Source organism: Helianthus annuus, chromosome 12 (assembly GCF_002127325.2).
Source record: "Helianthus annuus cultivar XRQ/B chromosome 12, HanXRQr2.0-SUNRISE, whole genome shotgun sequence".
NCBI lineage: Eukaryota > Viridiplantae > Streptophyta > Magnoliopsida > Asterales > Asteraceae > Helianthus > Helianthus annuus.
Genome location: NC_035444.2, coordinates 109,554,795 through 109,569,687, shown reverse-complemented (window position 1 = coordinate 109,569,687; position 14,893 = coordinate 109,554,795). Strand labels below are relative to the sequence as shown.

Sequence of the window (14,893 nt, the reverse complement as noted above, 5' to 3'; positions counted from 1 at the left end):
CACTAAGGTTCAACTTGTAAATAATGTAGTGACGGAAATCAAAGTATGATGCAGGAATATACAAGTACTAGAAATCAAGTAGCAGTTCGTCAGCAATTTCAGTTAAGCACAGTAATTAAGCAGCAATTAATTATTAATTAAATCGTACGGATACCTGGTTTAGTGAGGGTTGTCACATCATTGTTGTTGAATGGATTTTGAGCTCCACTTGCTTCGCGATTGGTGCACTCCCTCTTAAAGTGTCCTTTTTCCCTGCAACGAAAACAAGTAACTTTAGATTTATCAAAACCTAAAGTAGAAACATTTGCTTCACGTAAATCATCTCTTCCTGTGATCTGCTTAAATTTCTCAGCTCGTCTTAACACACTCGCCAAACACCATTTAATATCCATCAATTCCATTTCCTCAGCATCGATCTGATCATAATCCTCTTTTGTAAGCATTGGATTCCCGATTCAACCTGCAACAAAACTACCATAGGACTCTAACACAGTCCCCAACAAAGACATATGGCTTTTGGCTAACTCTTCAGAATACTCCTGATCATTCTCCAGATTCAGAACAATATTGCATTGTAACTTCTTTCCATTTTTAGTTGCTGAAATGTTCGGATCAAATAACGGATATAATGAGAAACTTGTGTTGCTATTTGATCCTTTTGATGAACTTCTCGATGAACTTTTTGCATTGAAAGCAGTTTCAACCTTTGGAGACAAGTTGGTGTTTTTGTCATTCAACCCTGCTTTGTAATAAAGCCCAATGTCTTGTTCACCATCGAAATCTTTCATTCTCGAAATCTTTCTTTGCTCCATCTCCTGAGCCTCAATCTTTTCAATGAACTTGCTAAGTGTCAAATTGCTAAAACCTTTCTTGTTCCTTAGCATCATGAGATATGTGCCCCAAGTCTCGTGTGGCAACGCATCTGCTAATTTCTCAATCAACTCCTCATTGTCTTTGCTGATACTCACTCTCCTCATGTTCACCAACAAATTGCAGTACCTTTCAATTATCTGCTTTGTGCTCTCATTTTTCAAACCTCGAAATAGATCAAACTCTTTTTTCAGAAGCGATTTCTTGTTCTTGATCATCTCTTGACTACCAACAAGTTTTGATCTTAACGTTTTCCAAATCGAATAAGCACTTCCATTATGTTGCAACAGGACCAAGATGTCTTCTTTCACAGCTTGTTGTAATAGACTTAGCATCATTTTTTCATTCTTGTATTTTCTTTTATCATCAGCACTCATATCTTTGATAGCAATCTCCTCTTCATCGTCATTCGTCGGTCTAACATACTTCGTCTCAACGCATTCCCAAGCATCCAAATAATTTGCTTGAACCCAGTTTTCAAACCGCCTTCCCAACCTTTATACTCCTCAATGTTCATGAGCTTGGGCGGTTTTTGCATCGTCCCCGTTTCATTTTCCAACATTGTCTGCTGAGTAACTGTGATCGGTGTAGCAAAGGCGTTATAAAATTCCTCTTCCATGTTACGAATTTTCAAAAATTTCTCAAACAGTACTTTCAAACGGAATTACTTTCAAACGGAAATAGCCTAGGAGCGGAATTACCCTAATCTCGTTTGAAATAACAACTTTCCAAACGAAATTATAATTTCGTGCGGGATTATCAAACGGAAATACAACTTTCAAGCGGGATTACTTATTCCGCGCGAACCTTCCAAACGGAATTAACCCTTTGAAACGGAATCACTAATTTCGCTTGGATCACTCAAACAGAATTACGTCACAGAAACAGAATTACCTAATTCCGTGTGAACTTTCAAATGGAATTAATCTGTTGAAGCGAAAGTAACCCTAATTTCGTGCGGAATTAGGCTAACGTCAGCATCTCGAACTGAAAATTGTCAAATTGATCAAGATACAAGCCGATTTTAGTTCTGAAACTTTCTAGGGTTTGTTAAAACACTAATGCACACATGATGTTTGAAAATCAAAGCATTTTGACCGTGAAAACAAGTTTAATATGAAAAAGAAGGTGTAGAAATCAGAATTTGCAGCTGAATTGGTATGAACTCTTCCTCCTGTGCTCTGATACCACATGTAGGATCGTTTTCGGACCCGAACGAGTCGATCAGAAGAGTTTATGCTCAAAACGAAAGGCGGAAACAGTCGTAATGAGTTCAATTCAGCACAATATACGCTTTAACTATCGTTTTTATTGATCAGATGACAATTTACAGCGAGTCGACACTTCGGCAGCACTTCGTTGCACAAACCAGAACCCTTAGTAATAATTTCGTTTGAACTGATATTTATAGGCGAGTGATTCCGCTTGAACACGCTTCACACGAAATTAGATTCATGCGGAATCTAATTCCGCACAGAATTACCCAAGCAACATTCAAACGAAATTACCTCCTTTTCAAGCGGAATTACCTTAAACCTCGAACTACGTTCTAACATTCTACATACAAGACTCGATACAAGACGAAGTTGACAGACGCATGCACTAACACACAATAGTTCCAATTCTGATAGAAAACCCGTCAAAACTTATATTCATTAGCAACTTAGGTAGTGTTTAAGAAATTAGCCAAGTATCATGGTAGAAACAAGAACAATATATAATTCAAGTTCACAAAACATGGTTAAATCAATGAAAACAAATAAACAAAGAAACCAAAGGATGAAACCCGAGAATCTTCAATCCGGACGCTCCAAAGCTTCAACCCTTTGCTTCAGTATGCTTTGAGTCTCCAACTTTCTCAATCAAAGCTCCAAAATTCGTCCTTAGCAGCAGCAAATTCGTCCAAGTATGATGTTATGACAATTAGGGGTTGTTTTAGGCCTCTCGTGTTGCGTAAGGGTATTAGTTATTAGTGTGACGCGAGAATAATAAAAGGTCAACCAGTCAAATAAGCCCCTCGCGTCACACGAGGGCTCTATCCATTCCCTATCGCGCGATGCGACAGGGTGTTTTTTTCCAGATTTTCGCTTCGTATAACTTCTCGATTAACTATAGCTCGTTCCGAGGTTCGGTTTTAACCAGTTTAGCTCGTTTTCACCCGTTTAAGCTTCCTTTCTCCTCCAGAGCCCTACAAATCACAAACTATTAAGTACAATGCTAAAACCATTACAAAACAACACAAAACATAACGAAAATTATACAAACTGTACACGGAAACTAGATGTATTTTGCAATACATCACAAACGCATATGTTCTAGAATTCTCTGATTGTAACCTAACTCTGATAAATTTGTTCCAGGAATACAAAGAACATTTATTTAGGTATTCTATACACATAATCACAAATACTAGATGGATTTCGTACTTCTAGTGTGTTTGATTGTAGAAATTGGTGTTATTCAGCGTTTAACAAGGTCTTAATGGGATTTCATGTAATCATTTCGAATTAGCATCGAAGGTTTCGTTGATAGACTAGTATTATAAGGATCATGTTGATTTGATATGATTCTCAACATTTGGAGAATTTTTTGAATAACAAAGTATGAAATGGGTATTTAAAAGCAGTTAAAATATCTCAGAAACATAACCAATTAAGATATAAATTGTGAGCATAGAACTTTGTTCTAAATTCATTGAAACATCGAATTTAAAGATCTAGCTTTGATACCAAATTTTTGGAACACTTGGCCTATTCTAACTTAGGAGCCATCCCATTCAAGTTCTACAATTCTTGGCTTTCAGACCCGAAGCTTCATGAGTTAGTCAAAATGGAAAATGACAAGTTTCAACATCCTGGTCCTCCAGGTCTCTTTCTTGCAGAGAAGCTCAAGTGTTTTAAGGTGGCCATCAAAGCTTGGGTCTGTGGTAACAAGGCCAACTTAGAAGCTGATGCAACTAAGTGAAAAGAGCAGATTAGCGATTACAAAAACATCTTGGATTTAGGTCTTTAGTCAGATGAACATCTCATTAATAATGTGGTTTGCAAACAACAGTTGGTGAATATAGAGCATACAAGGGTCATGGACTTGCATAAAAAATCAAGGGTTAAGTGGCCTTTAGAAGGGCATGAGAACACTTCTTATTTCCATCGTATCATTAATAGTAAAATTTGTAGGTCTCGTCTCAATGGTCTCATGGTAAATGGAGCCTGGGTTGCGGAGCCAAAAAGGGTTAAAAGGGAGTCTTCAACTTCTTAGCTAACAAGTTTCGGGAGTCGGTTATGGTTAGACCTTCTTTTACTTGTCATGGTATTTAAAAATTAGTTGAAAGTGATGGCAGTCTTCTATGTGCACCTTTTTCCTTAGCTGAAATAAAGGTTGCAGTTTGGGAATGTGACGACAATAAGGTGCCCGGTCCTGACGGGTCAATTTTTGCTTCATTCGATCCTTTTGGGATTTGTTAGAGCAGAATTTTGTTGATATTATGAGCCATTTTCATTCCAATGGGTTGATTAGCCGGGGTTGTTTCATTGCACTTATTCCAAAAGTTGGGGATCCTAATGCCTTAAATGACTTCCGCCCAAGTCTTGTTGGCTGGCTGTATTTCAAAAGTAATATCAAAATTTTTCTTAAGTTGGTTATTAATGCGTTAATCTTAGAAAATCAATCCGGTTTTTGGTGAATCGTAACATTCTTGATGGGCCGATGATGGTGAATGAAATTATGATATGGGCAAAGAAAATAAGAAAAACGCTCTTCTATTTAAAATTAATTTAAAAAAAGCCTATGACACTACTAGTTGGAGCTTCATTGATTCTATCTTAGCCCAAATTGATTTTTCTTTATTATGGCGAGACGATGGGTCTGGGGTATCTTGGAGTTGACTAGATCTTTGGTCTTGGTGAGCGGTTCCCCAACATTTGAATTCCAATGTTTTAGGGGAGTTCGACAAGGGGACCCTCTATCTCCGTTTGTTTTTATTATTGCTATGGAAATTTTCACTTGTTTTATGAATAAGGCATCTCAAGTTGGGGTTTTCAGTGGGCTTGTGACTCTAAATAATGGCCTGTTACTCACACATTTCATGTATGCGGACGATGTGCTTGTGATGGGAGAGTGGTCTACTTCAAATGCTATCAATTTTGCTAGAATTCTTAGAGCCTTCTACCTGGTTTCGGGTTTGAAGATCAATTATAACAAGTCCACACTTTTCGGTCCTGAGATGATAGTTTCTAGTATTTAGATGTATTGGTGGCCAGTTCAAAGCTCTAAACCCTTTTACGTTAAGTGGGCTAAGTAGAAGTGATGGAAATTTACATGAGACATGCATCATTTGGATCAACAAAAGTGAAATCAAAATACTTCTCAATTCATAAGTTTTCCTTACTAATTACGGACAAGAGTTGGTACTCACCTAATAAATCAAGAAAAACGTCGTTTGTAATGTCGCTATATACAAGATTACACAATGAAAGAATTAAGGATCGATCACGTTCAAAAGGTTTGTAAAAAAATATCAAACACAAAGTGGGAGATAGCGCGTACCAGTGAGTTTTCACACATTCCTATTAGAGTCATCAACCATCATCCCTTTAAGACTTTTAGCTAACCAGATCGCCGTCTCTCTCGGGGAAACTTTATCTCTGCCAAAGGGTCTGAGAACAACCGCCAGTTCTTGTAGCCTGTTTTGTTGCAGCAAATCAGCAGATAATTCAAGCAGCCCTTCAAGTGCTTCTGCCCGTTGCCTTGTAGATGTTATATCCAAAATTTCCTTCACTTCCGGTAAACCATTCTTTGTTTCAGCGTCTTTACTGCAAGGACTATCTTGAATATCGGATTTGACAGTCGTTATTTCAGATCGATCCGAGGGTACTACAGATCCTGTTGGAGAGGCCAATGTTTTCATTTCAACAGTCTCATGCTCGTTTCCCATTAGAAAGCCGCTGTGATGAATCATATCACCTAAGGGTGGAGGAGCAAGTTTTTCGATTGTTGGATTTTGTAACGCCGACACCCCGTCTGACAAAATATTATTCATTCGACTAGATGAAACAGGAACATTGGAAGATGCAGTATTATCCGCAACATGTGAAATAAATTCTTTTACAGTGAATTTATCATGACCCGCGGGTATGGATATGGATATGGAATCAGTATTTGATTCGGGAACTGCCTCAGATACCCTTGGGAACAAGGCTACATTTGAGCATGATATTGAATCTTGACTTTGACCACCAACAAGCACCCTAGTTGTTTGAGAGTTTCCATGAGGTACGCCCACATGAACAAATGAAACATCCGATTGGGTCAGATTTGCTGCTGAATTGAAGCTATCATCGGTCTGTTTCCCATTCGAAACTCCGACCCACGACTCCTCGATGTTTTTTGAAACAAATTTGCTCTGAGCAGCATGAGTCTGAATTGTCGGAATCTCACTAGGGTTTATGATTCCAGGGGTCTGACTTAACTCGTTAGGACCTTTTGTCCTTCCAGGAATCTGAATCGGGATTCTCGTATGAGTCTGAACCGACCCACACAGACCTATAGTCGTTTCACCAGTCTGAATCTCATTAGGGCTTTTGATTTCAGGGGTCTGACTTATCTCATTTTGACCTTTTGTCCTTCCAGGAATCTGAGTGGGGGTTTTCATACGAGTCTGAACCGACCCACACGGATCTATCGTCGTTTCACCAGTCTGAATCTCATTAGGGTTTTTGATTTCCGGGGTCTGGCTCAACTCAGTAAGACCTTTAATCCTAGCAGGAATGTGAGTGGGGATTCGTAAGAGAGACTGAGGCGGGTCCTTAGGTTCAACTTTTTTAGTTACGGTGGTTGTAGTACTATCAGGAGGAACACCAATGGCTGGTTGCTTAATACGTCCTCCGGGGAATGACGGTCTTCGGAGAAGAGTGGGTGGGGTTTTTAGTCTCTGATTTGCGTCTTCATTGGATCTAGTGGGCCCACATGGAGGCATCCCCTCTGGCCTACCTTTAGTTTTTGAAGATGATTCCATCACAGGTAGTAGCTGCATAGATAGTTCAGCACTCGTTAGTAAACTAAAGGTTGCAAGTTAAGACCTGTTTTGCCTATATATATATATATATGGGTAGATTAAATGTATATTTTATCTCAACAGGCTAAATGGGTCAACTTTAATTAAAAAAATGTATTATTATTGGAAAACTATAGTGTTTAATCGTATCTAACACAGTTAACTATTTATTAAGTTAAAAGTGGACAAAACGTTATTGTGAGAAAACAATTTGACCCATACAAAGATAACCATTTTGACCTGTTGACCAACCCGCTCATTGTTACATCTTTAATCTTCAGTGTCATGAATTAGTCTGAAGGAATGATTAGAGAAAAAACAAAGTTAGTTGTACCTGATGCTTCACGGGAGTCGTGCCCTGAGTTCTTCTCCTTGACTCAAGACTGCTCTTTTCGGGCGGTGTTTCAGCATTATTAGCCGCCTTCCACCCATGATTTACTACAGTTGGTTTGGGCAGTTTACTTGGTGTTTCAAACTCGGTCTTTAAACGGCCCCCTCGCATTGGTGAACTGTGGTCCCTAGCTTTACCTTCTTTCGGAACCATCTTGATTGGTTTAAACGATTTCACTTGCTTACCTCCACTATTTGACCTTTGATAATCGACTACTGGTTCGGCCACCTCTTGCATCATGTCGAGTTCATCATGTTCAGTACCTTCTTGAAATGAATCATCATCATCATCATCATCATCTTCTTCGAGGGAAACCCGATTTGTATTATGGTCACAGGTGCAACCACCAGGCGGAGTTTGAATGTTTTTCTCACTTGATTTCACACTATCTTTGTCACTGAAAGAACTGTTACTACTTTGACTTTCAGAACTCCTCTTTCTCATATCGTGAGCATTACCAATTGGCTTTGAAGGCGAAGTGAAACCAACACCAATTGAAGAGCGATACAGGTCGACGTATGGTTGCAGATATGGGTGTTTCAAAATATCAGATGCCTAACATAGTCAAAGAAAGTAAAAAGGTTAGAATTACAGACAGTTATTAACCAGATGGGTAAAAAAGTCAAAATTCTGTAGAATTACGAAAACGTACAGTGGGTCGATGTTCTGGGTTCTTACGGAGCATTCCTTTGATGAGGACTTTTCTGTGAACGGGAAAAAGAGAGATAACAAATGTTAATTGCATTTGTACAAAACAATTATAACCTACATGACTTTTACTTCCATTATAAATCAAACAAAAATATTTATAAAAAACAGAACAAATCATCATCATCATACTCGGTAAATCCCACCAATAGCAAAGCTAAGGCAGGGTCTGAGGAAGGTAAAATGTAGACAGCCTTACCTCTACCCCGTAGGAATAGAGAGGCTGCTCCCGACTCGATAGTAGTTTTGCATCAAGCCTTGGACATAAGGTACATAACACTCAGCAATTGAGACAACTGCCGATTAGTGCATGTACCCCCTTGTCTTTCGGCTATCAACGCCACCACATGATGCATGATTAACCACCCCCCTTTTTTAACGTTATTTTCAGGAAATTAGTAAAATAACGTTAAAATTTGTGCACTTTCACTTTTGCCCCCTGAGCGCCCACACGTATATACATTATATGCGCATGCCGCAAGCGGGGCGTTACAAAACAGAACAAATAAATAATATAAAAAAATCAATTAACTTACAGGGATGGAGAATAACAAGGAGGCAAAGGACCAATACACGATCTGTTTATTTTACTTATCAGTCCGGCCATGTCCTGAAATCAATATATATGCGAGCGATCAAAAATCAAACTTAATAAAAACAAACAGGTACTTTTTCTATAGGTAAACCTAACTGTTCATTTTTAAGTGTTTTGGTTCGTTTTTTATCACAACATTAGAGCCCGGTCTATCACTTTACTAAAGTTCCATCTATTTAATGATTTTCACGTACTAGACGATGGCCAACTGAATCTTCTTTATGATACAAATTATTGTATTTGTTCTGGGGTAATACTTATACCATTTTATGGATGAAAAGATCTGTGTTTATGTTTTTGAACAGTCTCAACTTAAATTTTGATTGATATATATTATTCTTCATCTATACTTATCCTTTGCGCCACTCTATACTTTTTTTAGTTCCTTTTTAGTTATAGGTTCACTTTTCAAATTACTTTTCTTGCTAGAGACAGAGAAGGATTGTTAGTATAACATACTGTTGTATTGACTGAAAGATAAGTGTTCATCTATCTGTTTACTTTGCATTAGAATATAGGGCATGATGTGCAACTAAATTTGTATCATGTTATAAGCTATCACAATTATCTATTTATTTATTTATTTTTTAAGTTCAAAGCCGTATTTAACCAACATCATTATTCACTAGCTGCATTGATGTAGAATGTTCAGAAAATATAAGAATTCGAAAAGAAGAGCTACTTTTCTAGAGCATCACATCACACAGAAAAAACTGTAGGATTTCTAGATTATAAGAAAGCTATTACCTATCTTCATAATTTTATTAAATTACACTAATCATGTTTAGTATTATCTCGTTGTCTAAAATGAAGCTAAAGACTAGCAAAGTAGCAATAAACAAACTCCGTTATCATAGCAATAAAGCTAACAGCTTGGTTTAAAAAAGCGCGAGGCGCTCCGAAGCGTTTTGGTTCCAAAAGCTTTAAGCGAAGCTTCAAGCGCGAAGCGAGAGCTTCACGTATACGAAGCGCTCATCAATATGACATATTCTACTTGTTAATCAATAATAAACACAAAAACATGATTAAAAAACACACTTAACACATAATTAAAACATAAATTAAAGTCGATTATTGGAGAAAGTATGAAGAATCGATGGAGAAGAGGGAGGGAGCGGCTGAAGATGTTTACTAACGTTCTTTTTTTAGGGTAGCGAGCCTCAATTAAACCCTATTAGAGACTATTGGGCCTAAATTAAAGACCTAATTCTGGCCTGATTGGGCTGAAGCGTCGCTTCAAACCAATGGCGCTTCGGGCTTAACGCGCGCTTCAAAATGCTTCACGTGATTTGAGCAAAAAAAGCGACAACCCTAGCGCTTCATCGCCTCACGCTTTAAGCTCGTTTTTTAAACCAAGGCTAACAGAAAATCCAAAGTATCCTAATAATAAATAGAAAAATGAATACCGGTAACAAACAACCTAAATATATTGTTAGGGTAAATATTGACAACGGTAAGTAGTTTAAAGCACCGTACGCTAAGAGCGCGATTTTACTGGGTACATTAGTTTCAAATAGTTTAAAGCATAGTGACAAGGATACTTTTTGGAGATTTTGCACAAATCTTGTAAACCTACTCGCTATGTACCTCGTTGGTTTTCATATCAATCACCGTTTTGCCCCATGTGAGGTGAATACCATGGTAAGAATGATGATAATAAAACTCAAGAGATGACGACATATTTATGTTGAACAATGACTCGATGACTAAACGTTAAGACCCATCAGATTAACCTCTTCAGATAATCAGCAGCTAGCTCTTAAACCTCTGTGAATATAGGAAAGGATAAAGAGAAAAGCCTGGTTCAAGAAGACTTACAAAAGCTTTAAATGCTGGGCGGTGAGCAGCCATCTCATACATACAACAACCTAATGAACAAACAAAAAATATTACACACAAAATGAGAAACAACAAACACATGGCTTGAATAATAATAATAAAATTTACAGAAAATCAGATACCTAAGGACCATATATCTGATTTAAAGCCATAAGGAATATCTGCAAGCAGTTCAGGACACATGTAATTTGGTGTTCCGACAACCTGGAATAAAGTAACCAAGTGTATATGAGCTAAATTGCAAAAAGGTTAAAATCCGTAGCTATAAATCATACTCCTGTCATAAAACTAAACAGAACAATTTCCTTTGTGGGATATACTACAACAAATACAACATTTCCCTTGTTAGCAATGTTTGCTCATCGTAACTATAAGTCTATCACAAAACATTAGTAGCGACAATTTTGATCCATGAGTATTAAATAGTATTTTATCTATTCTACAATGAGAAACACTTCCGTTAACCTATACGACAAGACAGCTCATGTATATATTGTGGGAACGAGAGTAATATATTGTAATATGCATATATGTGTCTGCAACTCTGCATACATGTACATACACAAGTGTCAAACAATTTAAACTATATACCATGGCTCACCCATAGTTGTCAATGGCGAATAGCGACAAATAGCTATAAGGTACTTATATGCTACATAGCGAATAGCGATAAATAGCGGGTGGCTATTTTATAAATAGCGATACACTAGAATTTTTTTTTTTTAAATTTTATATGTACATTATATAAAAATACCCTGGTATATATGCTATTTTACATGTATATTTAAAAAAAAAAACAAAAAGATAAAAATAAATTGTCGTTGTCTATCGCTACATCCCTAATAGCGAGCCTAGACCTATACGCCACGTAGCGTGCTATAGCAATCGCTTCGCTCGCTATTGACAACTATGGGCTCACCATACATAATATGTAGGGACTTTAATCAGATATATAAGTAAAACCAAGTATATATATACCATATATGAATGTAAAGAACGTACCGAAGAAGCCAAGTCATCAGCCTTCAAAGTCTTAGCAAGCCCAAAGTCACCTACAAGAAGAGATAAATCACTCAAAAGAAATTAATTGCTGCTTTGAATCAGAGAAGTTAAAGCAACGTCTACTAAAGAAAACAGTTAGTAGCTCTAGCTCACCGAGACGGACATCTTGATCTTTGGTAAGGAAAATGTTTGAGCACTGTAGATGCAATGCAATAAGAGTTGGTATAAGGTACTAAAAGTAAAAGACATTCTCAGCAACAAGAATAAGTTATTACATACTTTCAAGTCCCTGTGTAGAACATAATTTGAATGCAAATATTCAACTGCCAATAGTATCTGAGTAAACCACTTGCAGAGTTTCTGTAAGGCCAAGATCATCAACAACCCGTAGCTAGAAATCTGATAAGTATGTTTAAAACGTAAAAACAGAACAACAACAACAACAACAATACCTCCTCAGGAAAGTATTGCCCGGGTGACTTTTTCATCAATTCAGCCCTGTTAAAAAGTCATTTTATAAGGCTACGGCATAAAAATTGTACAAGTGAGGGAGCCTCGGTTTCTTTAGGGACTACTTACATATCACCACCTTCACAGTATCCAGTTACAATACAAACATAGCAGCCCTACAAACAATCAATCAACAAAATGTATTTCAAATCACTATAAGTAATTCGGATCAAACGACATTACATTACAAACAATAATCAATAACACAACATGTTTCTAACCTTCTCAACCCATGCTTCTTTGAACTCGACAATAAACGGGTGCTGAATCCGGGCAATTAGAGCCATCTGAACAGCAAATAATCAAAATACAAGACTCCCATCCGAAAAAGAAGCAAGCTAATAAGTGGAAAACAAACCTCTTGATGGGCAGATCTTCTGCAGCGTTCAGTCTGTCTAGCAAGACGAATCTTCTTCAAAACATATCTGCATTGTAAGAAGATCCAATGAACAAATACCTAACTGAATGAAATATTATAAAAAACACATACACACACAGAAGAAGGGGTGATATATTACTTGGTTTTTTCCAATTTGTGATTAACGAGAATGGCGGCACCAAAGGCGCCCCGCCCGATTTGCTCCATCATCTCGTACTGATCCATTTTTGACTCCATGATCCGATAAATCGATATCAGACTCACATCACCATTGTTGCACAACGCTGCCCTAATTATCTATTGATCATATGCGTGCACGAGTCAGCAGATCGAGAGCAAAGCGTCGTAGATCCAAGAAGAAGGTGATTATTATTAATATTGTTGTTCGATGACTTGAGATTGGGATCAGGTCAAAGCATTCATTCGCCAGCGTTAACAGGTCACTCACAGTCACACTCGTCCAGTCAAACTAACACTACACTTTGACCACATGCCTCAAAAAAAGAGTAAAATTATTAGACTATGCGGTACGGTGATAATGATCCATATTTGGAGGATGATCTGCCACGTAGACGTCTCGTAGATCGGGTGTGAGGATGGGATAAAGAGGATGGAGCTAAGGAAATGGGAGGATGGGCCTAATATATATGTATATATTGTATGTATAGGTGTGTGAGAGAGGGGGAGGGGCGTCTTTGCCGTCGAGATGCAGACGTTGATGACGCTGGAGGAACGGCGACGGAGGGCTGGTGATGGAGAGGGGGGCGGCGATGGAGCGAAGATGATGATGGACGGTCCCCATACCGTCCAGCCTTGCTTTCGTCATTATATAGTTGTTTTATTGTCTAGTAATATTTTCTCCAAGTATGAGAGTACCTTTTTATTGGTTGATTTTCACAAAAGATGAAAATTGGTAATGCTATATCCAAATTTGGGGGTTTTCATGTCTACTGTCACTTCTTAACTGATTCTTCTTAACTGATTCTGACCTTAGAATCAAAGTTGCACCAGATAAATAAACTAGTTAGATGATGTTTGAGACCATATTTTGATGCTCAAGTCGGTGACTTATAAAGTAGGCATGTATATCACGAATCTGGATCATCTACAAGACATCAAAGTCGTACGAAGTGTACGCGACAATAGGATGCATGGGTATTTCCGTCTTTTCATCTTTGGTTTATACCAATAACAGATTTTCGTGATGATGTATATGATTTTCAGTATATTTAGTGATTGAATTCTCTCATTCTACAAAAATTGATCGATCGTATACGATCTCATTCTTTCTTTGTTCACCTGTTCTCGCGTTTTTTGTGTTAGCATGTCTTCAAAATTCGACTTCTCAGGTTTGATTTAAAGTTAAATTTGTTTTATATTTCACTCGATTTGTAGTTTGTAGCAGTTTGAATCGGAGTTTTTTTGTTATCAAATAGTTGTTATAATCAATTTTTATGATTTTGTTCTGTAATTGTTATGTTTTTTCATGCGATTACGTGATTATTCATTCAATTTAATAAAGATTGCAGTTTTATGCTATTTCGTTATTAGTTCTGTTTTGCTTTGCTTATTACGTGTTTTTATATTTTTTTTTGCTTATTACGTGATTATATTCTCTCAGTGTTTGTTATTTTTTAGGTTTGTATGCTATGCTTATTAGTTTTTGCTTATTACATTATTGTAATTTACAAAACTTTTTTTTTATGTTTGTTACATGATTTTACAGCATTGTTTGCCAATGATGAATGTGAATCTGAAAGTAGTTCTTCTCGTGCTGATACGATATTGTATACACCCAGTGGCGGATCCAACCCTGTTTTGTGGTTCACATGAACCCACTTGGTTTAGAAAAAATTAGTAAGAACTTTGTATGATTTGGAAAAAAATAGTGAGAATCTACCAAAACGAACCCACTAAAAGAAGTTCCCGGATCCGCCACTGTATACACCACAAGTTGTTTTTCAATTAAGATTGGAGTTTTGTGGTATTTCGTTATTAGTTCTGTTTTGCTTTACTTATTACGTGTTTTTTTGTATGTTTTTTTTTTTTTTGCTTGTTACGTGATTATATTCTCTCAATGTTTGTTATGTTTGCTATGCTTATTAGTTTTTGCTTATACGTAATTGTAATTTACAAACTTTATTATTTTATGTTCGTTACGTGATTTTATAGCATTGGTTGCCAATGATCAATGTGAATCTGAAAGTAGTTCTTCTCGTGCCGATTAGATATTGTATGCACCAAAAGTTGTTGGTTCAATTAAGTCGTGTGTTGGTATGGAATTTGCTTCAATTGATGACTCGTATGAATTTTACCAAACATATGCTAAAAATGGAGGTTTTAGTGTTCGTAAAGGAGGTCAATATGTTCAAGGTAATGTTTTGAGGACGAAGTACATTGTATGTTCAAAAGAAGGAATGAAACAATCTAAAACATATATTCTATTGATGATGGTAAAGAAAAGGCGATAACTAGGTGCAAACCATCCCAAAGAACAGGTTATAATGCTCAACTAGGATTCAGTTCAGATGATGGTATAAAATTTAA

At 37.1% G+C, this 14,893-nt stretch overlaps 1 protein-coding gene across 3 annotated transcripts; it reads right to left on the bottom strand.

Moving 5' to 3' along the window:
* Positions 1-2,808: 2,808 nt before the first annotated feature.
* LOC110897551 (serine/threonine-protein kinase Nek5) lies at positions 2,809-12,812 on the bottom strand. 3 transcript variants are annotated; one of them, XM_035980961.1, is made up of 15 exons: positions 12,486-12,812; positions 12,326-12,392; positions 12,189-12,254; positions 12,037-12,083; positions 11,910-11,955; positions 11,737-11,817; positions 11,611-11,653; positions 11,458-11,507; positions 10,578-10,659; positions 10,435-10,484; positions 8,558-8,631; positions 7,966-8,017; positions 7,257-7,868; positions 5,416-6,895; positions 2,809-3,058 (listed from the first exon to the last, which is right to left on the bottom strand). In XM_035980961.1, exons 1-14 carry the CDS (start codon positions 12,581-12,583, stop codon positions 5,426-5,428), a joined length of 2,838 nt encoding a protein of 945 aa, XP_035836854.1. In that variant the 5' UTR covers positions 12,584-12,812; the 3' UTR covers positions 2,809-3,058; positions 5,416-5,425. The 3 variants fall into 3 exon arrangements, with proteins under 3 accessions (XP_035836854.1, XP_035836853.1, XP_022000004.1); XM_035980960.1 differs by lacking the exon at positions 2,809-3,058 and adding an exon at positions 5,219-5,319; XM_022144312.2 differs by lacking the exon at positions 2,809-3,058 and having other exon boundaries at positions 5,219-6,895.
* Between the last annotated feature and the right edge of the window lie 2,081 nt (positions 12,813-14,893).

Coding starts and splice junctions, on each gene's coding strand:
- LOC110897551 (XM_035980961.1), bottom strand. CDS start 12,583: ATGGAGTCAAAAATGGATCAGTACGAGATGATGGAGCAAATCGGGCGG. Junction 12,084..12,188: donor AAGAAGCATGGGTTGAGAAG/GTTAGAAACATG, acceptor GATTGTTTGTAG/GGCTGCTATGTTTGTATTGT. Junction 11,956..12,036: donor TACTGTGAAGGTGGTGATAT/GTAAGTAGTCCC, acceptor ACTTTTTAACAG/GGCTGAATTGATGAAAAAGT.